Raw genomic sequence first — 27,540 nt, forward strand, 5'->3', positions numbered from 1 at the left:
CACAAGCCAGCCAAAAGCGCAAAACCCACAATCCATCTGTCTCCCTTCTGTCCTTGTCTCTCTCTCTCTCTCTCTGACTCTCGCAGACAATAGTTTGAACCCAAACCCAGCTCGGTGTCTCCGGCTCTGCTCCGCCCACCACCAAAACCTCACAACCTGTGGTAAACTTCTTTCTCTTTCTCTCTCTCAGACACACGTACACACAGCGAGAAGGGCTTTAGATTAAGCTTTCAAAAGAGCTAAACATGGCGGCGAGTAGTGCCTCTTGGCAGCCCAAGGAGGATGGGTTCAGAGAGATCTGTGGCTTGCTGGAGCAGCAGATTTCGCACAACGCTTCCTCCGCGGACAAGTCCCAGATTTGGCAGCAACTCCAGCACTACTCTCAGTTCCCTGATTTCAACAACTACCTCTCTTTCATTCTCGCACGAGCCGAGGTAACCCCAATTCATCTTCTATTGTGTCAGACATATAATCGTGTTGTTTATCGTTGAATTATCGAGAAAAATTGGTTCGTTTTGTATTGCTGGGTACTGGGTTTTGATCAGATTGTTATACAGAAGGGATTTCAAGGGATTTTAATGTGTTTAATTTTGGCTTTGATTGAAGTGGTTGGCTGTCTGGGAAGTAGGGAATTGATTGGAGAATAATGGGTTTTGTTAGATTTTATGTGTTTGTTAAGCAATGAGTACATAGGGATGGATTTATTTGTGATTAAAAGTTTGATTTCGTTGATTTTTTGTTTTGTTGGGTTCGAATTAGCTCGAGTGGGGTTTAGTTTAAGGGTTTTAAGTTGTTGAAGTTGGTTTTTCAATTGATTCTTCGAACAAAGGAATGATAAGGTGCTGTAGAATGTTAAATTGTCCCAGTTATGCTTTATCTCAACTGTTTAGGGCTTGTTTTGGTGGTTCCATGGGATTTGAATAACTTGGTTCAATTTTAATATGGCAATCAATTAATGATCTATCATCTTCAGTGGGGCCTTGCAAACGAGTTGGAGTCATCACCATAGCTAGCAGGATAGGATCAATTTTAATAATTCACAAAACCCTATTTTTTTAGATGGATGCTGTATGTTTGATGCAGAACAAGTTATTAGGATTTAATTTAATTTTTAAGAGTCAATAGTATTAAGTGTTGTCCTAGATTGTTTTGGCAATTCAATACATAGGTGATTGTCCTAGAGTATTTTAGGCAATTTTTGATAAGTAATTTAATTTATTGAAAGCGTAGAGGGGCGCAACCTTATTACATAGGAAGCGTACAAGAGAACATCTAAAGTATAGAAAAAGAAGAACAATACACCAAAAACTCAGAGAAATTAGAAACAATTACGCTATTAAACGCTACTATCCATGTATAAAGGGATTGGAGCAACATCTTCAACTCCAACGTCAAAGTTCACAATCTTCAAAGCTGTTGCGTTCCTTTTTGTTCAAATACACCACATTAAATGCAAAAGAGCCAACTTCCTCATTTCCAAAGCTTCACGGTGTACCAATTGTCTCCTCCGACTCTCTCACCCTTCGAGGCATAACCCATACAACCCCAACCAACTGGAAAAGCAAACTCCATAATTCTCTTGCAACCTCACAATCTTCCCCAATACCGATTTCAACCTATTTGCCTGGACTTTAGAAATAATTTTGTACACGCCACCCACCAAGCTAACGGGATGGAAATCCTTGACATCCACCGTCTCAGCTTTCTTCAAAATAAGAGATACAAAGGTGGCATTGAAACTCTTCTCGAACTTCCTTTGGCTATGAAACTGCTTGAAAACTGCCATAGTGTCCTCTTTTAATACCTCCCAACACTTTTGGAAAAAGAGCCATAGAAAAACCCTAAGGTCTTGGGGCCTTATCTCCATTGAAATTTCTCACCGCCTCCAACATCTCCTTCTTATGCTTCCTAACAGTACCAATGACCTCCTCATCCCATTTCTTCAAATCTGACTTCAATGCTTTCAATTTCTGTGATAACACATGACTAGGATAACCCTAAAAATTATACGACCCCCACCAAGTTTTTACCCACTCTACAAAACCCTCTGATTGTAGCTACATTCTCGAACTTAAATACCTACTTCCCCAACTCCCCACACCACAATCCAACATCAACGAAAAGTGATATGGCAAGATTCTAGGAAGACGTCTCAGAGAAACATTTGAAAAATATTCTTCCCTCCCTAGAGATAGTAGGAATCTATCAATTCTAGATAATGCCTCAGAATCTTGATTATTTGACCATGTAAAATTCCCTCTACCAACGGAATATCATGAGCCCTTGCACAAGAATGAATTCTAAAAATTCCAACATCGCTTGTGATCGCCTTGAATCGCCTGATATTTCACGAGGACACCATACTACATTAAAATCCCCCCCCCCCCCCACCACAATACAACATGGCATCTCCCACTAACTCATCATTCCAACCAACTCATCTTAAAGACATCTTTGTTCCACATTGTCATTTGGCCCATATGCACCTGCAAATGGCCATTCAAAATTCTCAGTAATGCGTTTGAAACACTACCAAAAACTTACCCACACACTCCTCATTCTTCTCCACCACCCACCCATCCCACATTACTAAAATACCTCTTGATGCCCTTCTTGACCCCAAAATGACCAATCCACATGATTACAACCTCCCTAAACAAACAATATTTGCTTTCCACTTCCTTAGAATCTTTCTAATCCCATCCTTTTCTCCTTATCATTTAGGCCTCTCACATTCCATGATATAATCTTAGGTTTCATAATGAACATTTCCCCCCTCACTTTAATTCATAATTCAATGAACACACCAATCACTTTAATTCATGTTTTCCTCTATTACCTGATTTCCCCCTCAAATCTAGAACACTGCTCACACCACTTTGATGTTGGCTAGCCTCAATCGCAGGGAACAAAGCGAAAAGTTGATCCTCAAAACCTTCGCATCACAATCTGACTACATGACAAATTTTTTTTGCCCTCTCAACCACCCAATCTGATGACATTGAATAAGATCCTCCTTATTCCCCAATTGTAGCAAGTGGGTGAATATTCAGCATCTCACTTCCCCTACTTTCCTCTTCTGTACAGTTCACCATGGCCAAAGACGGATCAAATACATCCCACAATGGAATCTACCTCTATTACCCTCGAAGCTCCCTTCCCCACATTCTCCATAAGTTCTAGTGAATTTCCAGCACCTAATTAAGTTCTAGGCGTGCCCCAGATTATGTTAGGTAAGTCAATAAATGGTTGTTGCCCTAGAGTTTAGTCTTGAGTCTATTTAAGCATCAATGTTGCCCCATTTCACAATGATATATTTGTTCATGAACTTGCAAGCATAAGAAATTGACCAAATTTAAATTGCATGATAACAGTCCCAAGATATTGACCTGAACCATAGGAGCCGATCGCCTTTCTTCCCAGAAAAGGAAAAAACAAAATTTAGATGGATTATAACTATTAACAGATGTGTAGATAATCTTTTTTCAGACTGTTTGCACATACTCATTTCATAGTGTAAGTTGATAGTTTTTTTCTGCAGGTACTGTCTGCATATGGATCTTGAAATTTGACTTATTAATCTGATATTTTGCACACCACATTTCAGTTTCCAAATTACCAGTTTGTAGAAAATTGATTTTTTTCCTTGAACATGTGTATTTTTCTGTGCACTGGTGAAATTTCTAATGTTGGGTTTGGATAAATTATTGTTTTGATTTTTTGGGAACTTCTGAACAGGGTAAATCAGTGGAAATTCGACAAGCTGCAGGCCTGCTATTAAAAAATAACCTTAGAACTGCATATAAATCCATGACTCCTGTAAACCAGCAATATATAAAATCAGAGTTGTTGCCTTGCTTGGGAGCAGCAGATAGGCACATTAGATCTACAGTTGGGACCATTATTAGTGTTGTTGTTCAACTGGGGGGAATCTTGGGATGGCCTGAATTGTTGCAAGCTCTAGTCAATTGCTTAGACAGTAATGATGTAAATCACATGGAAGGTGCTATGGATGCTTTATCGAAGGTATATTCTACATCCTTGATTCAATGGACTACCATTATTTTCTTATCTAAAATAGTGCTTTGAATGAAGTAGATGTGCTAAAAAGCTTCTCTATGATTTATAACTATTTTGTACTACTAGCACTTTAACATGTGCTTGGACATGATTTTGGGTTTAAGATGCGTTGGATGATTGGGCAGCAACTTTTTAGAAATCTGTTAGGGCCTGTTTGGGATTGTGTTAGAGAGCTTAAAAAGTACTTTTAATACTTAAAAAGCCGTGCCCAACAAAAGCTGGCTTGTTTGGTAAAAAATTCCAAAAGTGTTTTTTTGACTTTTTTACTCTAAAAATGGCCAAAATGCACTTTTGGCAAAAGCTTAAAAATGAAGCTTTTGTCAAAAGACGTTTTTGAACTTAAAAGCTATATTTCTCAAACACAATCCCAAACATGCTCTTAATTTGATATTTGTGTGCAGCTCTAAAACAGGGCAAGGGCTACAAAAATAATTCAGTAGTAAGACAAAAAATGTGTAACATGATTTCTTTATGGGGCTTTATAAGGTGATAGGAAGCAGTACTATTTGGCTATCATGTAATATTTATTTCCAGTAATTGTGTATTGGAAAAAACCTTGATTTTTTGGAGCCTGGTGAACAAACCTGGAGTTACACAAAAGTGTTTATGTTTCTATTTTGGACTATGTGGACATAATTACTATTGTCTTCAGTGAAATTTCATTTCCTGCTGTATTTTTTTTTTTTTTGATAAATAATCGAGATATTATTAAAAGCGTAAGGCGCCCCTATGTACACAGGAAGTACATAAGCGAAACCACCTAGGTAGAAGGGGTAAAAGAATAAGAAAATCGTGATAACTAATCATTAAAAGAGCAATATAAGCAGTTGTCCAAAGATAAAATATGTTGAAGAAAAAAGATTTCAACTCCTCCAAAGTCTTCTTGTGGTCCTCAAAACACCTATCATTCATTTCCTGCTGCATTAACCATTCTATGTGGGTGGAACTTGGTCCCAAGCTAATACTTCTTCTGGCTCTGTGCTTTTGGTTCTCTAACAAAAAACAGAGGGAATGACCAACTCATATTGAAGCATTCACAGATGGCTATGATTCTATCAATGAGCTTAAGAGGATAAACGTACAAGTGGCTTTACCTATGATTTTTATTGGCATAGGAAACCACTCATGTATGGTCATTTAATTTACATATTGTCATTATCGTCATCTTCATTATTTGTCCCAATTCCTGAAATGTCTGTGGGGGTTGGCTGCACAAATTCTATTTTTTAGCTTTACTGATGTGTGTGTTGTGTGCGTAGGAGTAAGCAAATAACTTTTTGGTTTATTTAATCCTAGGTTGCAAATTCTCATTCATATGGCATTTCTGACAAGGTGTTTATAGAGTTCCTTTTATGTCTATTTGATATCATTTCGTTGCAACATCTATATGCACTCAAGTGGTGTCAATAATAGTATCTCTTTAGAAGTGTTAACATATAGCTTTTGTATAAATTTTATAATTTTTGATTCCTTGATGATGTGGTGTAAGGCAGATTTGCGAGGATATCCCACAAGTTCTTGATTCAGATGTGCCTGGCTTATCTGAACGACCTATCGGCATTATTCTTCCTAGATTATATAAGGTAACATAATTTTTTTTTTTTAAAAAATTCCTTTTTATGTTTATCTTTATTTTATGCTTGTAAAATTTTTTTATTTCATCTGTGCACCCCCGGGATTAGTCGGAGCGAAGCTCCAGATACCCGGTGCCAAATAAAAGAAAAAAAAAAAATGTTTATCTTCATTTTGCATCTTCTGTTGAACTAATCTCATAACTGTTCTGCACTGGAGTTTGTAATAGAACCTTTTAACTTTTCATGTTGCTATATATTTTTTGTTTTGTGGATTTTTGACCTGGTTTTTGTTTATAACAGTTTTTTCAGTCACCACATGCCTCATTAAGAAAGCTTTCCTTGGGTTCTGTTAATCAATACATCATGTTGATGCCCGCTGTAAGTATAATTCAATAAATTGCTATATCAGTTTCCTCTGGACGTTATCAGAGAAAATTTCATGCATGGGGTTGATAGTTACTATTATAAGCTAATTGTTCGCAGGCTTTATTTGTATCTATGGATCAATATCTTCAAGGTTTGTTTGTTCTTGCTCATGACCCTGCCTCAGAAGTGCGGAAATTGGTAAGGACTTTCTCCTTGTTGACTGTTGTAATGTCCCAGAGTCTGTTCTGCAATAAAAGCATCTAATGTAACACTAAAATAAGTTCACCAGTAGAGATGAAAGTATTTTCTCTTAAATTTGTAATCTGTTTACGGTTAAAAACCTCAGTTATGCACAACTATTTGTTAAAATTTTATTGGGTGTAGCAGGTCTTTTGCTACGCCCTAGTTTCCCTTTCCTTATCATACTTTAGTATAAAATATAATGTCAATGGCAGATGAAATAAATTGTGAATATATGATATTTTGTTTTCTCTATCATGTGTTTTATGTCTGTTTTAAGAGAGTCAAGAGACAATTTTCTAAATTTGTAATTGGTCATGTTGTTGAGTACTGGTATTTGCACTTAGTACGAAGATGGGTGGAGAGTAGTGCTTTTGCTTACACCAATAGTTGTTTTTAGCTATTACACTTACCGCCTTTGTGCTTCTTAGTGGCTTTGTTTGATGATGGATGCGGAATGCTATTAATGTCTTATAAACTTGTCTGTGATCTCATCTATTTCTTGTATGCCTATAGGTCTGTGCAGCATTTGTTCAGCTTATCGAAGTCCGTCCATCTTTCTTGGAGGTAGCTTATTTTTCTGTGCGGGTGTATTATTATGCACGTATTATCTGTTTTCATCATGTACTCTTTCCTTTATTGCAAGTTTTATTACATGTTGCTTTCTTTTAGTTTCCTCTTGGGTGCCTAGAGAGTTATTCTGTAGCGCTTCTCAATATCGTACTAGCTTATCTTGCAATGCCTAGTGTATATTTTAATGCCACCTCTTGTTTTTACCGGTGATGATGCAATTTTTTACATTTTTAATGCAGCCACATCTGAGGAATATAATTGAATACATGTTGCAAGTCAACAAGGATACTGATGATGAAGTAGCTCTTGAATCCTGTGAATTCTGGTGATCCTCCACTTTGTGAACTATTGAATTTAGATATATATATATATATATATATATATATATATATATATATTTATAAGTAATTGTTGTATATAACTTATCAAAAAATAAAAGTAATTGTTGTTTATATCAAAAAAGTGCAATGCGCCTCTAAGTACACAGAGTGTATTCAAAGGAAAGCCCGCAAAAACCCATAGAGAAATCCCTATAAATGCACCCTAACACCCAAAAAAACCTACACAAAACCTGAAACCCAAACCCAAAACCACCCTAAGCTTACAAGGCAAAGCTAAAACACCCTGCCTTTGACCCTACTAGAGCCACATCCTCTACTCTCAAAATTAATGGAGCATTCCAAGTTTTTAAGCTCCCTCTTCCCCTTAGTATTGGAGATAGACACCCCCGAATCACGGTCTCTATTTGCTTCAATGACAGAAAAAAGACTCAAGAGTTTTTTCTCGTAACTATTGAATTTAGATATGAATGTCTTGGCAAGTAGCATGCTGGCCATTTGTGTAGCTATTAGATCTCATGCAAGAGAGATTGGTAATAGATGTTAGGAATTTTCTTTTCTGATTCCTGCTTCCCTTCAATCATGCAACTTCATATTTTTGTGTAGGTTCCTTCAATAAGTAGATGGGAGTAAAATGACGTTTTTAGTGCTTTTTTTTTGCAAAATTTAGTTGATTTAATGTTTTAATGTTTTAATGTGTTTTGTAAATAAGTCGGTGGCATTAGTTGGTTATGCTTGAGCCTAAATGGTATGATTATTTAAAGGCTTTTGACATCTGGTGGAGGTTATTTACATGGTAGATAATTTTTCCAATCTCTCTATCCCACACTCTCAGTTACATTCATAAAGATTGATATATACATAAATTAACTCCTCACCCCCCACCCCCACCCCCCCCAACACCTCCCAAGCCCTTTGAGCCATATGCTTATATTTATATGTATGGGAGGATCAGAAGTTGAAATTCTTGCTTTGGACCGTGAATATGCAGAGGGTTAACTTATTATTCAAACTGAAATTTGTTAGGAACCCTGTTTGGGACTTGGTTGATTTGCATGGTCTTGCTTTCTTCTGGACTAAAACAGAGTTGGTTCTCATGTTCTTTTAGTCCTTGTTTGCACCCAGTCAGCACTATTTTTGTCCAGCGCAGAAATGCTAAAGATTATTAAATAAGATCTTGAAACTATGCTGAGAGAATAACTAAATTTGTTATATCTTGCCACTTTCCGCTTTGGGGTTCTTACTAAAGTACCCTATGCATAGAGCAACAGCCATTGTGAAATTTTTATGTTGATGATTGTGGTGTGGCTATTTGTTCTCCTTTCCTGCAAAAGGAAGAAAAAATGATTTCCAACTTTCATGCGGCACTTGTAGGTGAGAAGATTATGATGTTTGGAATCTTAAACATTGCCTTCTAAAATTTTCTGTTATTCATTTTCATTTTTTTGGTCCTTTGATAAGCTTCCTTTTCCATGTTGATCATGATTTGTAGGTCTGCTTACTGTGATGCCCAGTTACCACCAGAGAATTTAAGAGAGTTTTTGCCACGTCTAATCCCGGTATAGTTAATTATTTGTTGAGACTTTTCTTGACAATCATTTTTTTCTGGAGTCGTGCAATTCTCTTTTAACATATCTATTGCGCTTGCAGGTTTTGTTGTCCAACATGGTTTATGCTGATGATGATGAATCAATTGTGGATGCTGAGGTTTAACTTTTCTGGGTCAATTTGTGTTTTGGGTGTATCTGATTGGTTCTTGCTGTAGTTCATAATTCACCTGGCTTGAATTTATTGTTGCAGGAAGATGGGTCTCTCCCAGATCGTGATCAGGTTAGAACCATGTTCCCGTTGTTGAGTTCCTGGGTTTTCTATGGTTTATATGCTTCTTTCACTTGTAACATCCTGCTCATTCAAGTTTGAATTTATTTTTTCTTTTCTCCAATTTTTTCGCTGAAGGATCTCAAACCTCGTTTCCATTCCTCACGATTTCATGGGTCAGATAATGCGGAAGACGATGTAAGTAGCACCATTATCGTTGTTCTTTTTGCTTATTGAGATTGTTTGGCTGGTCAAGTCTACTCCATAAAGATCACTTAGTTTTGGTTTCATTTATTTATTTTTTTTAAAGATGATGTCATGGGTGTGAAGTTTTTCTAAATCACATTCTTCAAATACAGGATGATGACATTGTTAATGTCTGGAATTTACGGAAATGCAGTGCTGCTGCTCTTGATATAATCTCTAATGTGTTTGGAGATGACATTCTTCCAACATTGATGCCTATAGTTCAGGTGATTGATTTATTTGGCATTCAATGTAAATATTTGATTGCGGAAGGATTTACCTATTTTATTGCTTATTGTCTTCATTTTTTAACCCGTTCTCCATGGTAGAGATTTTAGATGAGGGGCTCTTTTTTCTCATTTAACCCTCCCTCGTTTTTACCTCTCATTCTTCATTTTCTTTTCGCAGTTGGTACAGATGGTCCTTGTGGTTGATCATAAAATTTCATGGTTCCATAATGTTGAAACTGTTATTTTAATCTTTGAGGTTTTGATGGATTATTTTGTCATTAAGACAACTGATCTACTGAGCATCTTCATAATGTTTAAGGATATTTACTTATTATATGGCAACTTAGTATGAAAAATATGTTTGCATTATTATTATTTTTTGCCGTACTTCATGAAAAATTCAGAACATGTGCTAGTACTATGGAAAACATTCTCATTCACGTACATGCACAAGATTACGAACAAGACTTGGATTTTTACTGATATGATCAATTAAAACATGATAGCTGTAATTTGTACTTGAATATATTACGTTTTTCAAAAGGTTGTTTTTAACATCAGGTAGGATTCTTCTACCGTGTAAGTTGTGATTGCAAGTTGGATAAACATGTATCCTATTGTAGATAATTTTTCTCTGAAGTTAGTAGCTCCTGCATCAAATGCTTTCACTTGTCGAATTTCCACAGGCCAAGTTGTCCGCCACAGATGATGAAAGCTGGAAAGAAAGGGAAGCTGCTGTTTTGGCTCTTGGTGCCATAGCTGAAGGTTGCATTCATGGTCTTTATCCTCACTTATCTGAGGTAATATTTTGTTGTCTCATTTTGATTAGCTAAGCTTTGAAGCAGATGGCTACAGAATAATGGGTGAAAATATGATGCATATGTTCTTTCTTCTTCTTCTTCTTTTTTTTTTTTTTTTTTTTTTTTTTTTTTTTTTTGTACTGTACATTTAAATATCTCCTTGGCCCTTGTCTTCTCTATCCCCATTTTTCTTGAGATAATTTTTATTTCCTCACTTTGTTTTTATTTTTATGTTCATGAGTATTATCCAGTTGTGTAATTCCTTACTTGTTCCATTCCCAACTAGATGGGAATCATGGAATTGCTATAATTTTGATAAAGAATTTAGTAGATTGTTGCTGCTGAGCTATAATCCTGTAGCTGTTTGGTAAAATTTTCCAAAAGGCTTTTTGGGTTTCAAACATGCAAAAACATTTTTCAGACAATAGTTTTTTAAAAATAAGTTAACACAAATTTATTAAAAAGTGCAAAGGTGCAAACAAATACATAGGAAGTATACAAGAGACGCCTAACTAGAACTAGATAGTTATCCAAATAAGTTTTCAAATGTGCCCCCCTCCCCCGCGCCTTCCAATGCAGAAAACAATTTTCTAGTTTTCGTTTTCGGAAAAACTTTTTAAAACACAAAACACTTCTCAACAAAAGATTTTTGTTTATTTTCTTGAAACCATATTTGGTAACTGGTCTGAAAACTGTTTTTAAAAATTAAACAAGGAACCAATATCAGATATGTGTCTTTTTAAAAATCAGAAAATAGGAATGAATGTTAGATATCTGTCTTAAAAAAAATGTGTCTAGCCTGTTGGATTGGCATGACAGCCCTGCTTGGTGGCCACCGCTGGGTCATCTGATTTGTGTGGTGGCCTTACGGTGGCAGCCAGGTCTGTTTTGAGGCCATGCGTGGCGGCTGGATTTTTCTAGCCTCAACCCCTCACAGACAAGGGGTGGTGGCTGCCACTCATGGAGGCTAGCCTCCAGTAAGACCCAATTTTTTTTGTTCTTCTTCTTCTTGTTTCTTTTATGTTTTGAAAATTTTTAGAATTAATTCAAAACACTTTTCGGTTACGAAACATGTTTTGAAATGTGGCCCTTACAACACTTTTTCAAATGTGGTCCTTATAGATAACACTTTTCAATTTTTAATATTTCAAAAACACTTTCCAAAAGCAAAAACCGAATATACTTTTTGAAAATTTTATCAAACATGCATAAAGTACTGTTTGTTATTCTACACTTGCTACTTACCAAAAAAAAGATCTACAGTTTCTGATTCAGCGAGTTGAAAAATTCAAATTAAATTCATATTTTTGATATTTGCAGATTGTCACATTTCTTATCCCTCTTTTAGATGATAAGTTTCCACTCATACGGAGTATTTCATGTTGGACACTTTCTCGTTTCAGCAAGTTTATTGTTCAGGTATAATACATTTCCTTTCCATTGTCCAATTAGATCATTATTGCCTTCTTTCTTTGGCTGCTAAGAACATATAATAGCTTTTAAGTGGTTTTTCTTCTAATCAAATATTCTAGAGTAAGCACGATTGAACAGAATAACAAAATGTAAATGTTGTGTAGTATGGTAGAAAGGCAGGAGTAGTGGTTTGCTACTTTGGTGAAACTCAATATTGACTATATTGATTAACTTGGTTCGATCTTCATGGATGATCAAAGGGGGTCTTCAATTTGTTGGGTGTTGTGTGGTAAAAAAATTTCCTATCCGATTGTGAAGAATGATTCATAAGCTGGCTAGAAGTTATCCATGCTTCATGCTAGGTAGCAACATCATGACTCAAAAATAGCTTAGCTTAGGGAACTCCCAAAGGATTAAGCTTAGGGAACTTTTTGTGCTCTCTCTCTCTCTCTCTCTTGTTGGTGAGTGGTAGTGCGTGTCAACCATTTCCTTTTGTGGTTCTCTTCCTAACTAGTTCTCAGCTCCAGTCTCTATACTATGGGTGTCTCAGGATGGCTTTACTTGGAATCTAAGTCCTTTAAGTTTGCGGTGGAGGAGGGCGTCTCAGTCCTTTTGATTTTTGAGAGAAGCAGAAGTGTTCTCTGCTCTGTTTTCTTGGGTAAGATTAGCATGTCTTGGCTGTTGGAAACGGTGGAGGCTCTGCCTCAAGCATAGGGGTTGAAGGAATTCTTGAAATCGTCTCAGGTCGGTTCTAGACCTTTCTTTGCTCAGCAGTGTTTAAACAGACACTGGCGTTTATTGGCTTACTGTATCAACTATGATTCAAGGGGTGGTAGTTCTAGTCGTGGTAGATCTAAGGGAAGGGCTGTTTCAGTTATTTATGAAGACTAAAATTCTTTCTTAGAATGTGAGAGGGTTCAATGATGGAGATAAGTGCCTAAGGGTCTGCAATTTACTTTTGAGTTGTGATTGTTTACTTTATTTCTAATTTTCCTGACTTTCTTGATTGCTTGTCGTCTTTTGATTAGGCATTTATCTTGTATACTTTATGTGTACTTGAGCACAGTGGCCTTTCACTCTTTATAAAATCTTGATTACTTATAAAAAAAGAATAGCTTAGCTGAAACTAAAGAGTGTGAGAAGGCTTTCAAGATTATCAGATCCACTGTGAAAAATGTATTTTTAAAGATCTTATAAGAAACATAGCATGTCCCGAACGTCAAGCAGCATGCACTAGATATTTAAGAAAACTTGACTGCACTCTTCTATAAGTTTCATCCGTGGAAGCCTGATTGGCAAATAAAACTCACACACCTGTATGAGATTGAATCCATGACCTCATTTTCAACCCTTATTTTTTGAGGGAGGATATGCTCTTGGTCCAATGGCTTATTTTTTAGTTCTTGGGAAAATTTGAGCTGCTTTAATTGTGGAAAGCATTTGTTACGGACATGGATCTAGGGTTAGGGTTAATTAATAAGTTTGAAGCTTTTGGAGAATAGGAGTACTTGAAGTCGATCAAATTTGAGTGATCATTTTAATTTTGTTCGTCAATCTATAACAAGTAAAGAATTTGAGACATTTCGTATTGATTGTCAGAGTATCCCGTAGAACTGTTTTCTTCCCCCAGTGGTGTTGCCGGTTGGTTAAAATGTGATGAGTGAGGTATGGGGGTATTTTGGGGTTAGACTCCACGAGCTCTATATATCATTACTTCTATAGTACTCTCCATTTTAGGGTTTTCTTAAATGTGAGGCTTCTTAGTTTCAATCTTGATGATGGCCTTCCGTTGGGCATATCCTATATCAATTAAAAAGCAATTTAGATGCAGTTCTCTATTGAAGCAGGTAATTTTATCAAACTTACAAGGTATCCATGACCAGAAGCATTTTGGCACGTAAGGTACCTGATAACACATTGAAATATGATTCCACACATTTATACTTGAAGTAGATGTAATACCGTTATGATATATCTATATCTAAAAGTGATTATGACTAATATTTCACTAAAGTGTGAACTATTACAATCTATCTTATTTCTTTCTATGGGCCTGCTGGAGATTTTGAAGTTGATAATTAGACTTTTCTTCTATCTCAGGGTATTGGACATCAAAAAGGCTATGAGCAATTTGACAAGGTTCTTACAGGTCTTTTGCGAAGAATATTGGATCCTAACAAGCGGGTGCAAGAGGCTGCTTGTTCAGCTTTTGCAACATTGGAAGAGGTTCTTTCTATAAATATGTTCAATTCTTTCTAGATGTGGTTTCACTATCTCATTTCTGTTGGTTTTAAGAATTTGTAAAGCTCAGTGGTGGTTTGTTAATTTGCAGGAGGCTGCGGAAGAGTTGGCACCACACTTGGAAATTATTTTGCAGCACCTTATGTGTGCTTTTGGGAAATATCAGGTTGTTTTCTGGCCTTCGCCATGACCAAGTTCCTTATATGTTACAATGATGAGATGTAATACTGGTTGATTACTTAATTGAATTTTGCATAATGGTTTATACTTGGTATCATGGTATACACCTCTTTGGCTGCCTTAAATTAATATCTTCATAATGATATCCAGAGACGGAACCTCAGAATCGTATATGATGCTATTGGAACTTTAGCAGATGCTGTTGGAAGGGAGCTAAATCAGGTATCATTGTTATCCTAAAGATAATCCCACCCCCTTCCTCTTCTCTTCAGTCTGACGTGTACAATGAGTACTTGTACTTGTATTGAAAGTTTGTTGCTCAGCTGCATTTGTTGAGAGGACAATTCTATGCCAACTGACTATCATGATGGTTTGCAGCACAATTATCTTGACATTCTGATGCCGCCATTAATTGCAAAGTGGCAGCAACTTTCAAGTTCAGATAAGGACATTTTTCCGCTGCTGGAGTGTTTTACATCTATAGCACAGGTATTTTCACTCTTTTCTATTGATCTTGATTTACTTTATTGGTTTCTTGAGGGATAATTGGAGTATCTAGAGTTTGTGACAAATTTTTTTTTGATAATTAATGTAAATATTATTGAAAAAGCGTAGAGGGGCGCAACCCTAGTGCAAATATATATACAAGAGAACCCCTACAGAATATACAAAGAGCACATATTCAAGAACTCTTCTATAGTCGGGACATCAATACGGTGGTGAGCCAACACCCACAAGTATAGCATAGAGATCATATTCTTCCTCACCCCATCCACCGAACACTCCTTATCCTCAAAAGTTCGTGCATTCCTCTCCTGCCATATACACCAAGTGACACACAAAGGAACCATCCTCCAAATAACTTTAGAGAGATCCCTACCCCCCGCCTGATTCCAGCGAGCAAGCAAGTCGAGGAACCTTTGCGGCATAACCCACTCAATACCAAACAAAGTAAAGATATAGTGCCATAGCCGAGTGGCCACGATCAATAAATGATCTACGGATTCCCCATTCTTCTTACACATACAACACAATTCCACTACCACAATACTCCTCTTTCGCAAATTGTCATGTGTCAGAATTTTGCCGAGAGCCGCAGTCCACCCAAAAAATGCCACTCGCGGTGGCACCTTAGAGCGCCAAATACTCTTCCATGGAAACACCTCATAAGCTGGAATGGACAAGGCCTTATAGAACGACTTCACCTCAAACATACCTTTTTTAGATGGGGACCAACGAATCTGATCTACATTACCATGAGAAATCTTACAAGAGTACAACAGTTCAAAGAAAGATGATATCACATCCAACTCCCAATCCTAGACGGAACGCACAAAGATGACATTCCACTCAACAACCCCATTCCTCCACATAAAATTATCATTTACCCACGCTTCTTTGTACCTTGCAATACTAAACAAGGAAGGGAAAGCATGCTTCAATGGCTGATTATCACACCACGTATCATGCCAGAAGAGAACTTTCGATCCTAGCCCCACCTCAAACCTCACACCTTTTGCTAAAGTATCCCATCCTCGTCTAATATGCTTCCACAAACTACACCATAAGGCCCCGACACGTCCTTCGAACACCACCCACCATCCTGATCTTCATACTTAGCTTTGATTATCTTATATCAAAACACCTCGCTCTCTATTGCATATCTCCATAGCCATTTCCCCAAAAGAGCTTGGTTGAACTTATGCACATTTCGAATGCCTAGACCGCCGGCCCTTAAAGGACGGCAAATTTGGTTCCAGTTAACAAGATGCAGTTTTTGTTCATCTCCCATTCCTCCCCACAAAAAATCTCTTTGAATCTTCTCATTCCTATTGGCCACACTCATAGGAACCAGAAACAAGGATAAGTAATAAGTTGGAAGATTAGACAACGTACTCTTTATAAGGGTTAACCGACCTCCCTTTGATAGGTACAATTTCTTCCAACCTGCCAACCGACGTTCCATCTGCTCCGTCACACCATTCCACATAGACGTAGCCTTGTATGTAGCCCCTAATGGCAAACCTAAATACTTCATGGGCAAAGCCGCAACACTATACCCAAGAATATCAGCCAAAGTCCCAATGTTTCCCACTTCTCCTATAGCAACCAGTTCTGATTTACCAAGATCAACTTTCAGCTCCGAAACAGCCTCAAAGCATAAAAGGATAAGGCGCACATAACGGATTTGCTCAGGATATGCTTCATAGAAAATCAAGGTATCATCAGTAAATAAAGAATGAGAAACCACCAAATCTGAAAAGACCCTTTCTCCCATAGAAAAACCTGATAATAAACCTTGCTCTACTGTCACATTCACCATCCTACTCAAAGCCTCCATAACCAGCTCAAACAGTAACGGTGAAAGTGGGTCCCCTTGCCGTATTTCCCGCGAACTATTAAAGAAACCCTCCGGAGTTCCATTTACCAAGATGGAGAATCTAATCGACGAAATACACCACTCTATCCACTCCCTCCATCTCTCTCCGAAACCACACCGTTTCAGTAAATACAACAAGAACTCTCAGTTAACATGGCCATAAGCTTTTTCCAAATCTAGCTTGCAAATAACACGTGGCGTACCTGATCGCATACGACCATCCGAACATTCATTAGCAATGAACACAGAGTCTAAAATTTGCCGACCACCAATGAAGGCATTTTGAGAGTTAGAGATGATCTTTCCCAATACAGTTTTCATTCTAGTGGGCAGAACCTTGGATAGAATTTTACACATCCCTCCCACCAAGCTAATAGGCCAAAAATCCTTCATCTCCACCTCATCCGCCTTTTTTGGAACCAAGGACACAAAAGTTACATTCAAACTCTTCACCAACTGCCGACTTCGGTAGAATTCAGGAAAAAAGCCATAACATCATGTTTCACCACAGCCCAACAAGATTGAAAAAAAGCCATGGTGAACCCATCCGGTCCCGGTGCCTTGTCACCCTCCATGACTTTTACTACCTCCCAAACCTCATTTTCCTCAAAATATCTTTCTAACCAATTTTTCTTCTTCTCATCAATGGACGAAAAAATTTGATTGTCCATTTTAGGTCTCCAAGTACTTCGCTCCAAATATTAACTTCAACAGAATTGCACAATATGCTCTTTTACCTCGGTCGGATTATGGGACAAAGCACCATTGATATGTAACGCTTCCACACGATTATACCTTCGATGGGAATTGGCCACCTTATGAATAAACTGAGTGTTACTATTCCCCTCCTTCAGCCATAATGCTCTCAATTTTTGTCGCCAATGAATTTCCTCGCACAACAAGGTATTCTCCAGTTCTCTCGACATATCAGCCATTTTAGTCTTTTCTTCCTCTACTAGTCCCCTATTCTCTGCCAAAACATCCAGCTCCTAGATACCTTCCAACAACTCATTTTTTTTCCTCCCAATATCACCAAACACTTCCTCGTTCCATTTTTTCAAATCCAGCTTGAGGGATTTCAGCTTATTAGCCAAAACAAAACTCGGTAAGCCATCAAACGTATACGAATCCCACCAAGACTTAACCTTGTTCACAAAGCCTTCATGCTTTAACCACATATTCTCAAATTTAAAGTACTTCCTACCACCCCTAGAATCCCCACAATCTAGCGACAAAGGAAAGTGATCAGAAAGTAGTCGTTGGAGCCTTCTTTGTGACATTGCCGAATAGTGTCCTCCCAAATCAGTGAGAGTAAGAACCGATCGATTTTTGACCAGATCTCATCTTCTTGATTATTAGACCATGTAAATTGACCCCCCGCCAACGGAATATCCACCAAACCTTGTTCGGATATAAAATCCGAGAAATCCATCATGCTTTTAGAATAGTTCGATTCACTAGAACGCTCACTAGGAAAACGAACTATATTAAAATCCTTACCAATACACCTTGGGACCTCCCACACACTCATCAAACCAGTTAACTCCTCCCAAAGGAACCTCTCCACATCATTATTCAGGCCATACACTCCCACCAATGCCCATTCAAGATGGTCCTCCACATTCTGAAAAGAACAAGCCAATGTGTAACACCCCATACATTCCTTCTTTTTCTCAACCACCCTCCTATCCCACATCAACAAAATGCCCCCCAACGCCCCATTGGCCCCCTTATACATCCAACCCACATATTGGCCTCCCCATAAACTGCGTACCATCTCCCAGGAAATAAAATCCATCTTAGTCTCGATCTGACACAGAATATCCGCTTTCCATTCTTTTAAGAGACCCATAATCCGTAATCTTTTCCTGAAGGCATTCAACACTCACATTCCATGCAATGATTTTTGGCTTCATAAACCACCATGTTGACCCCTCCCTCTTCCCTTACCTTGCTGGACTTCCAACCGGCCCCTATCATAATTTATGAAGCAATCTATTCTCTTAAGCTTCCTACTTCCTCTGGGGGCACGAGCGCTGGTGGAAATACCCCCCAAATCTATAACTGGCTGCTTTCTAGCATCTTCAATATCCTTAAGTAACATTGCCATTTTATCCTCTTACCCCTCACATGTCACTCCCACTTTGGGATAAAAATCTATACAACTATCAATTACCTAGCTATTGGAAACCTTGTCTGGAATTATCTCCTCCAAACCTGCTTCCCCATCCTCAAAATTACCCACCACCAAATTCCCCTTGGATTCCACCACACATGGACCTACCCCCTCAGAGAAGTCTGTCGGAAGCTTTTGCACCACCCTAGAGGGTTGTCGCACCTCACCATTCTTTGTGGCTTCGTTAGACTTTGTTGGAGAATGAGCGGTCTCCGGCATATTGTTTTGGCTTCTCTCCAAGCTACCCTCCATCACCAAATTTTGATCCAAATCCGCCCTGGAACGCTGCCCCTCCAGAATTTCATCCATATCGGCTTCCTCAGGTGTTGTCAGAGGTGTGGAGAACACCTGCCTCACTTCCGGTGAATAGCTCCGACGAGCATGCTTCTCGCTGCTCTGACGACTCACTGGACTCTGTTGCTTTTGCCCCATATCCTGACTGGCCTCATCAGAACCTACTGAAGCCTGTTGCTCCTCCATTGAACTTCCTCAACAATTCTCCGGTACTTTCTCCCTCGCCGGACCTTTCTCCCTCTCCGGCGTCTTCTTTTCCAGGCTGTCTGGATCAAACGTTCTGCCTACATCTGGGAGAGACTCCTGCACACTACTCCGGCTGGTCTCCGGTGACTTCTCCGGCACCGGCTACACACGTCTCACCCTCTGCTTCACCCACCAAAATGCCCCTGCCTTGGGCTTCCTTCGATAATAAGTTTTGTTATAGTATTTGATGGGCAGCCTGGAAGAAGGCCTGCTGTCACTAGACCCCATATTATCATGCTTTTTTTCTGGGCCCAATTGACTCGTGACCCCACCCTTCCCATTTTTAATGTCAACACGGTAGGTTCCCTCTTCCACGCAATCCATCCCAAATTTCTGGACGTATCTTTTCATCTTGCCTTGAACAGCTTCCAAAAGATCTCTCATTAATTTCATATTGATGCCCCCTTCATCCACAAGCTCCACCAGTTCATTCCATTTTGAAACTGCATGAATCTCGGCCTCCTTGATCTTCTCCTTTCCTTTCCCAACCTTTTCAACGGTTTCCTTATTGAGTACCTCTTCTGAATTTCCCATCTTGCCCTCCCCCCTTACCTCTCTTTCGGTCTCTAATCTCTTCCCTTCCACCACATCGGCAAACGTCCGCCCAGGAACCACCGCTCGTGTCTGTACTGGTGTCTTCTTCACATTTGCATCCCTCACTTGATTTAGATGCTTCACTAGCCGCCCCATTTGTTAGATACAATGTCTCCAACCCTGCCCTTCACGCCCCTCCGGGATTACAACAAAGCTGCGTTTTCCAAGAGTCAAAGCTTGAGAAGTTCTTTATTTTTTGTGGAATCTTGGAGAGTTATCATACTAAGGTCTTCCTCTTTAGTTGAGTTTAAGAAGCATGATCTCTCTTAAATTGTTCGTCTTCTTTTAAACAAAAAAATCCTGCTTGAGGCAACTATGATTCTCACATATATGCTTGATGTGCCAACCACATGCATTCATTCATATTTTTCTATGTCATAAACGTTTCATTGAAAACTGTGCTCAATTTTTTTAGATATAATAACTATAAGTTATAAAAGAAAACTCAGAAATACAGTAGAATAATGTGTTTTTCTTCTTCCAGGCATTGGGTACTGGATTCTCTCAATTTGCTGAGCCTGTATTTCAGAGGTGCATAAACATCATCCAGACCCAACAATTGGCAAAGGTTTGAGTAATTTGATATCTTGATTGTCTATGAATCAGTGGCTATGATATACTTATTTATTTATTTGTTTATCAATCATTAATATTACTTTGATGGTTCTCTGAAGATATCTCTGTATTTAATGTTATTTTTGGGTCTGTTTTAAATGTTGACAGAACAGTTCATATACATCAAACTGGAAATATGAAAAGGAAAAAGAAACAATAGTTTATGATCCTTTCTCAATTTGAGATGCCTAGCCAGCATTATCATTGGCGGGAGATGACATTTGCTACATAAAGTATCATAGAAAGGGCATAGTATCAAGTGTTATAACTTGAAAAAAGAATTACTTGCTTCCAAAGTCTCTTAATAAAAAAAAAAAAAAAAATTTTGATAATTAATCGAATTTCCTTAAAACCAAAGGGTGCACCTAAGTACACAAAATGTATATAAGAGAAACGAGAAACCAAAAAAAAAGAAAAAAGTTGAAAAAAAAAAAAAAAAGTCATGGAAACTAGAAATGTGGAAATAATCATAGGCAGCCATCCAATGAAAAAGGGACTTGAAGAAGTTCTTTAACTCCCCCACCGTCCTCTCTCATCGAAAAAGGTTCATTGGAAGACACTCTTTAGTATGGATGCAAAATAGCACATCAAGTGTATCTCATCTCGCTTCAAAATTCATAACTTTTCATTCTTTTGAATTGTGAGAGCAACTTGAGAGAAATCAACATGTGAAATTCTGTGAGAATGTATTACGAATTTTGATTATTTATCAAAAAAAAAAAAATGTATTACGAATTTCAGTAATATCTTCTTCATTCAGAATCCTGTGCACGTTTGCATGCTGGTATCACATCCATATAATTTTTGAAACCTCAAATAGTCTGCATTGTTTTGGCATTAAAGTCACTTTTGATCTGCATGGTATGAAAAGTTTCTGTTTTCCTTGTAAAATCTTTGATCCCTATAAAATATGGTCCGCTTGTAATTTTTGCAAGTTGTTTCTTTGAACTTCTATTGCAGGTTGATCCTGTTTCAGCAGGGGTTCCATATGATAAAGAGTTTATTGTATGCTCTCTTGATCTTCTCTCCGGACTTGCAGAGGGTCTTGGCAGTGGGATAGAGAGTCTGGTATTCCTCTTTTGCTGAAATTTCTTGATCAAGAAAAGATATGAAATAAAGAGTGTTTGCTTTCTTAGCTGCCTGTTTTGGTTGCTTTTGTTCTGAATTTGGTTTTTTTTTTTTTTTTTTTTTTTTTTTTTTTTTTAATAAATTTGTTTTATTAGAGCAACTTCAATCAGAAAAATTGGGTATACCTAAATGTCTTTGATAGCTTTATATATAATACTGCTAGATAATGCTGCTAGATAATGCGTTGGGATTTTCTTAAAATAATTTTACCATTGAATGAGTATTATTGGATAAATAGTCATATAGGCAACTCTTTTTTTTTTTTTTTTTGTGAGTCATATAGGCAACTGTTGATTGTGCCTAATTATGGATAATTTGTCCAAGTGTTGTATTGGTGGATTGTAAGTGGGTCTGTAGCAGAGCCTGGGATACAACATTTCTGAATGGAATGTGGATATTCTACATATTAAGAATACAAACAGGATATGGCTTGTACATTGACATGCTTAATTATGTGTGCTTATATTACTTTTTCTGCAGGTTTCACACAGTAATTTGAGCGATCTACTTCTGCAATGTTGCACGGATGATGCTTCTGATGTCCGGCAGAGTGCCTTTGCACTTCTTGGGGACCTGGCAAGAGTAAGTTGAAAATTTTATCCATCACATGACCTAATTTTATGCCCATCCCTTTGGATGGATTCGCAACCCATGGCTTGAGCTGCTTGTGAACTGTTCCTCGGTGAAAAAAAAAAACTACTGACTCATCAAAAAAGCAAGCGGCTAGGTGAAAAAAAAAAACTACTGACTTATCAAAAAAGCAAGCGGCTAGGTACCACAGGGTAATAGGGCTAGTGGTTCAATAGGAGCTATAACTTTTGTTTTAAGGTAATTTATCTATCTGAATCTCTCATGCATATCTACATCCTTTGATAATTTTGATTAGGTATGCCCTGTTCATTTGCACCCCCGTTTGTCTGAAATTCTTGATGTTGCAGCAAAGCAACTGGTAAGTGAAATTTATCTCATGGCTTTTACTTTTGAACTGTAGTCTTGGTAGCCTTTTTATCTACCTTACATATGTGCTGTACAGAACACTCCTAAACTGAAGGAAACTGTTTCGGTAGCAAATAATGCATGTTGGGCCATTGGGGAATTAGCAGTTAAGGTATGTTAAGCTCTTTATACTTATTCAATAACTCTTAGATGTTGCTAGCTTTTAGTTTTTGGTAAATGCTGTTTTTTTTTTAAAAAAAAAAAAACAAAAAACATATGCTTTAGGGCTGGGGAGTTTATATATATATATATATATATATATATATATATATATATATATATATATATAATGTTTTTGGGTTTATTAATCCACATCTCATCTTGCAGAGTTTGGTTACTTGATCTATGACATTCTCTTAAAGAGAACAGCATGATGCCTTGGCATAGGCTTTTTGGGTAGTTTGCAATTTATGTCATTTAGAATTCTTCGGTTTCATTAATCATTACCTAAGTGGCCAGGAAAGGACTTATTAAGGTTTGCATAATATGTTCAATCATGGGCTTGCATTCTGGAAATATGATTATAGGGATGCCAGATTATGGAATCCTAGACAGTGATCTTGGCTTCATACTGGTAAACGCTGTGCTGACGCAAGTGATTTTGAGTTTGTAATGATTTCCTAACCTCCCTCTAGACTATATGTTTAGTTCTAAAAATATAGTTCTAATTATATGGGTGCTTCTTCTCGGTTTTATGTTTCTTTGTTATAGCTGTGAACAGAGTCCATGACTTTATTCACTATGCCATTTTATTCACTAGATGAAATTGTGATTGGATGTGATTTTAAATTTCAGGTTCGTCAAGAAATTGCTCCAATTGTTTTGACAGTTATTTCATGCTTAGTCCCAATCCTTCAACATGCAGAGGTGACTGTCTCTTTCATTAATGTTTGTGTATGTGTGCATATGTATTGTAGAGCATTTGTCATCTTTAATCGCATTTCTTGATTCTGAGCAGGAGCTCAACAAATCACTCATAGAGAATAGTGCAATAACACTTGGGAGACTTGGCTGGGTTTGTCCGGAGCTTGTTTCCCCACATATGGAACATTTCATGCAATCATGGTGCGGTGCTTTGTCTATGTAAGTACTTTATCTGCACTGATAAATGAAACTTATTTGTGTCAATACCAGTTGTCAGGAAGCTCCTGATGCTGGTAATCAAAGTTTTGTTCAACTATCAGCAACATGACTTGGAATTCAAAATTACTTTAGCAGTCCTACTTCATGTTCTAGATGTTGTTTACCTACTTCATTTGCTGGATACTTGATGCAATAATCATAATAACTGTCTGAAAGTTGAATTCCTTTTAAGGCTTGTTACACATTTATGTCAAGCTTAATTTTAAGGTTAAGTATAACTTGGATAGTTAACTGGAGTTAGTCTGTCAAGTTTTTCCAAGTCTAATACTAACCGATCAAAAAAAAAAGTTTTTCCAAGTCTAATACTAGAACTGCAAACTTTTTGAACCCTGTCGGTCTCTGCCTGTGTATGCTACTTTAGAATCCGCAAATTTCTGGTCCACAATGTGATTTCTAGCACCGACATTGAATTAGAACTCTGTAAAATTCTATGACACCTGTAATCTTTACAAGTTTAAAACAGCCCGAGTTTACTTTAGTACTTTCTTGCATTTGACTTTTTTCTCTTATAATTTACCATAATTAATGACAATGAAGGACTTTCTTTGCCAGAGAATCGAAGGGAAACTAAATTGAAACAAGTCCTAACCTTTTGGGGGTTGGCTCCTCTTAACCCACTCCTTTTATTCCTCACATTTTTTCCTTGGCATTCTGTTCTTTCTGGTGACAAACCCCTCTGAATTATATTTGTCATTCAACTTCAATTTCGCTGACTAATTGGTGAAACATTATTCCCCCCTCCCAATCAGGCACGTAAAGCCCCAATTAAAATAGAAGTACAAGAGGTCACTTGGGAAAAGGAGGATACCATTGTACATAAAGTAGAAGGGAAATAAAACTGAAATTATTTTGACTGAATAAGAGCTGAGTCGATCAATTTATTTTTTCCATACTTAGATTCCTTTTTTTAAAGGAGCTTCATTCTTTCCTCCAGAATGACCCAAAGCAGTGTGAATAGGACCGTCAAAATCTTATTCATCTCTTGAGGCTTCCAAATATCATCAACAAAGAACCTTCTACTTGACCATGTGAATAAGTAGCAACCTATATTGGGGAGAGTAAGTCTGTTGAGAAAATGCTGTTGGACAATGGATCAAGAGATTGTCCACAATCTGTTCAGTAGATTTGGGAACTCTTCCTAATTATGTATGGTCCATTCTCCAGCCTCTATGTGAACTGCTGCCATAATTTTGATCAAGGCAGAAAAAACGGTTTACAATGAAAGTACTAGACTCTGCCAAAGACCATTATATTGTGGTTGGAAAATTGGGCCTAATTGACGGACTGTATAGCACGCTTGACTCGTATTCGACTCAGGGTGTGTTTTGTGGTTTGTTTTGTCACAGATAGATGAGAGCTTTCAGAATTTTGCACATGATAGTTAAGTGAACACGTGGAAAAACTGGACTCCTTCATAGACCTTGATCGCAGTGTGGTTATGTTGGGCATTGGGCTTAGTTAATGATTTTATACAAAGTCAGCATTTACTCCAACACCAACTTTTTGTTGTTTATTCATATCAAAAATTGGTGACAAGACCAACTCTCAAGCCAAGTTATTGGCCTCGTTTATAGCCAAAAAAAAAAGAAGGCAAAAGTATCAACAAATAACTCCAAATACAAAACACACACAATACTCAGAGTTACTTTCACCTTTATGTCACATTAGAACACTTTTTTAACAAAAAAAAAAAACTGTCAAAAAAGTTTTTTCAAAGAAACCCATAATCTTTTCCACTTTTCTTTTTGAGTATGGACTCAAAACAATTACCATTGCTTCCAGGCCTTCATGTTTCTAATTATCAATTAATTTGTGCAGGATACGTGATGATATTGAAAAGGAGGATGCTTTCCGAGGACTATGTGCAATGGTATACATCTGCTTTCTTATGAATTTATTTTTAGAAATATCAGTAATTAAAATTTTCACATGGGGTTCTCTCAAATTTTGTCAGGTTAAAGCAAATCCATCTGGGGCATTAGGTTCACTTGTTTTCATGTGCAAAGCAATTGCAAGTTGGCATGTAAGACTGGCTTTGCCTTCCTTTTCAGACTACTTTAATGTTCTGTTTTCTAATAAAAGCTCAATGGTGTCACTTTTCGCATGTCTATAGGAAATAAGGAGCGAAGATCTACATAATGAAATTTGCCAAGTGTTGCATGGTTATAAACAGGTTAGCATTGCTTTTGTTCTGCAGCATCTTTGTAAAATTACTGTGATTTACCTACTTCCAGCTTCAATTTTATATCATAGAACTAATAATTCTTAAATAGGGTTTGCTGAAAATGTAGAGTGCCTAATTGTTCCCTCTATTTTTGAGTGTGCTGTGTATATCTCCATTGACAGTATTGGATTCTTTTATTCATAAAAATAAAAGAAAAAGAAAAAGTATTGGATTCTCGTGTTGTTAAATTCTTGTTTGATGGTTAACTCTAAAAAAGAAAACCTTCCTAGTACCAATAAAGTAATCAAGGCTGGGATGAAATTTTTTAATAATTTTTAAAGATTTATAGGAAAAAATAAATAAATAAAAAATAAAAAAGGCAGGGCATAGATAAGACTGTATAATATTGATGTACTTACATCAATACATAATTTGGCAGATGCTTAGAAATGGAGCATGGGACCAGTGTATGTCTGCTTTGGAGCCCCCAGTAAAGGAGAAGCTGTCAAAGTATCAAGTGTAATGTGTTTCTCAAGGCCCACATATTATCTGTGCAGGCACTCTTCTGCAGTATGTGCTTCTTCAGAGTTGTGTGTCTGAATCAATACTGTTGGTCATCTGTGCACCGTGCAAGATTTTATTGCAGTCATGATTAACCAAAGATGAAGTCTGTCTCTATTTTCTAAGGCAAAGCATCATATTGACCTAATTCATCAAAGCTTGGATCTAATTTGCACTTCTTCGAAACCTCAACAGATTGTTTGTATCTGGACAGCATTTGATTTGAGAAATGGAGCCACTTAGGGTTGGGATGTGGATAGGGTGTACAGGGGTGCAGCTTTCTAAGCTTTGAGATGGTGTGTTCATTTTTGGTTTTTTATATTTGAAAAAAAATTCTAAACATTTATCAATAGGTTATGGAGTCATCATTTTTTTTTTTTTTTTTGGGCTCAAGATTTTTCCATAGTTTTAACTTTCAGGGAATAGGGTTTATGTCTGATTTCCACAGATTTTGTAAAAGGGATTTAGCATATATATATATATATATCTTGTTCGAGGACTATAACCTGATGAGGCGCAGTTATTCTTGCTGCATACAGCGGCTGTTGGATTTGAATTGTGGGAACAATAATTGGAATTGTATTTTCTTTGAACAATATTCTGTAACCTTGGGTTTCATAAATGATTGGAATTGTATTTTCTTTGAACTGAACTTGGCAGTTTTATTTTCTCCATTTTGTGAATTGTTATGGTACCTTTTCCTTTCTAAGCTGATGGTTGGCTACATTTATGATCCATATTTTACAATCTTCTACTCATACCTATGATGCCTCAAGGCTGATTATCAAAACAAACATATTGGATTGTAGTGGTGTAAATGTATCCTGTGAAATTCAAGTGAAGTGAAACGATTCATTTCATGGTCAATATTAGATTTGACATATCTAATAATATATATGTTACACGGGATATTTTCCGTTTTTAATTCCGATGGAGGAGAAAATAGGGGAAGAGTTAGGAATGCTTTCAAGCACAGCGTTAGAAGTGGCTCACTTGCCAAGCTTGAAGCTGATGTTGGATAGACGTTTTGTAATAGCCGAGACAATGGATCCGTCTGGGTCACTAAGGAGTGCAGTTGCTACGGCTAGAGTTGACCTAATTGTTATAGTCAAAGTTCACCTTGAAGTAACCCGATGGGGAGGGG

At 37.4% G+C, this 27,540-nt stretch overlaps 1 protein-coding gene across 1 annotated transcript; it reads left to right on the plus strand.

The window, feature by feature from the left end:
* LOC132176474 (transportin 1) lies at nt 1–27,079 on the plus strand. The gene is made up of 29 exons (XM_059588702.2): nt 1–434; nt 3,739–4,026; nt 5,574–5,663; nt 5,955–6,032; nt 6,138–6,218; nt 6,777–6,827; nt 7,073–7,158; nt 8,664–8,730; nt 8,822–8,878; nt 8,972–9,001; nt 9,128–9,187; nt 9,349–9,462; nt 10,152–10,265; nt 11,586–11,684; nt 13,779–13,904; nt 14,011–14,085; nt 14,250–14,321; nt 14,478–14,588; nt 20,274–20,357; nt 21,365–21,472; nt 22,013–22,114; nt 22,419–22,481; nt 22,566–22,640; nt 23,324–23,395; nt 23,487–23,611; nt 25,490–25,541; nt 25,626–25,694; nt 25,785–25,844; nt 26,275–27,079. The coding sequence occupies exons 1-29, from the start codon at nt 246–248 to the stop codon at nt 26,356–26,358; spliced, it is 2,682 nt and encodes an 893-aa protein (XP_059444685.1). The 5' UTR covers nt 1–245; the 3' UTR covers nt 26,359–27,079.
* The last annotated feature ends 461 nt before the right edge of the window (nt 27,080–27,540 follow it).

This window comes from Corylus avellana, chromosome 2, assembly GCF_965113065.1.
Source record: "Corylus avellana chromosome 2, dhCorAvel1.hap1.2, whole genome shotgun sequence".
Taxonomy (NCBI): Eukaryota; Viridiplantae; Streptophyta; class Magnoliopsida; order Fagales; family Betulaceae; genus Corylus; species Corylus avellana.

What these genes read in the sequence shown, in the direction of transcription:
- LOC132176474 (XM_059588702.2), top strand. Translation starts at nt 246, where the DNA reads ATGGCGGCGAGTAGTGCCTCTTGGCAGCCCAAGGAGGATGGGTTCAGA. An exon ending in AATCAATTGTGGATGCTGAG is followed by an intron (nt 8,879 to 8,971) that starts GTTTAACTTTTC and finishes TTATTGTTGCAG; the next exon opens with GAAGATGGGTCTCTCCCAGA. An exon ending in TGGTGCGGTGCTTTGTCTAT is followed by an intron (nt 23,612 to 25,489) that starts GTAAGTACTTTA and finishes TAATTTGTGCAG; the next exon opens with GATACGTGATGATATTGAAA.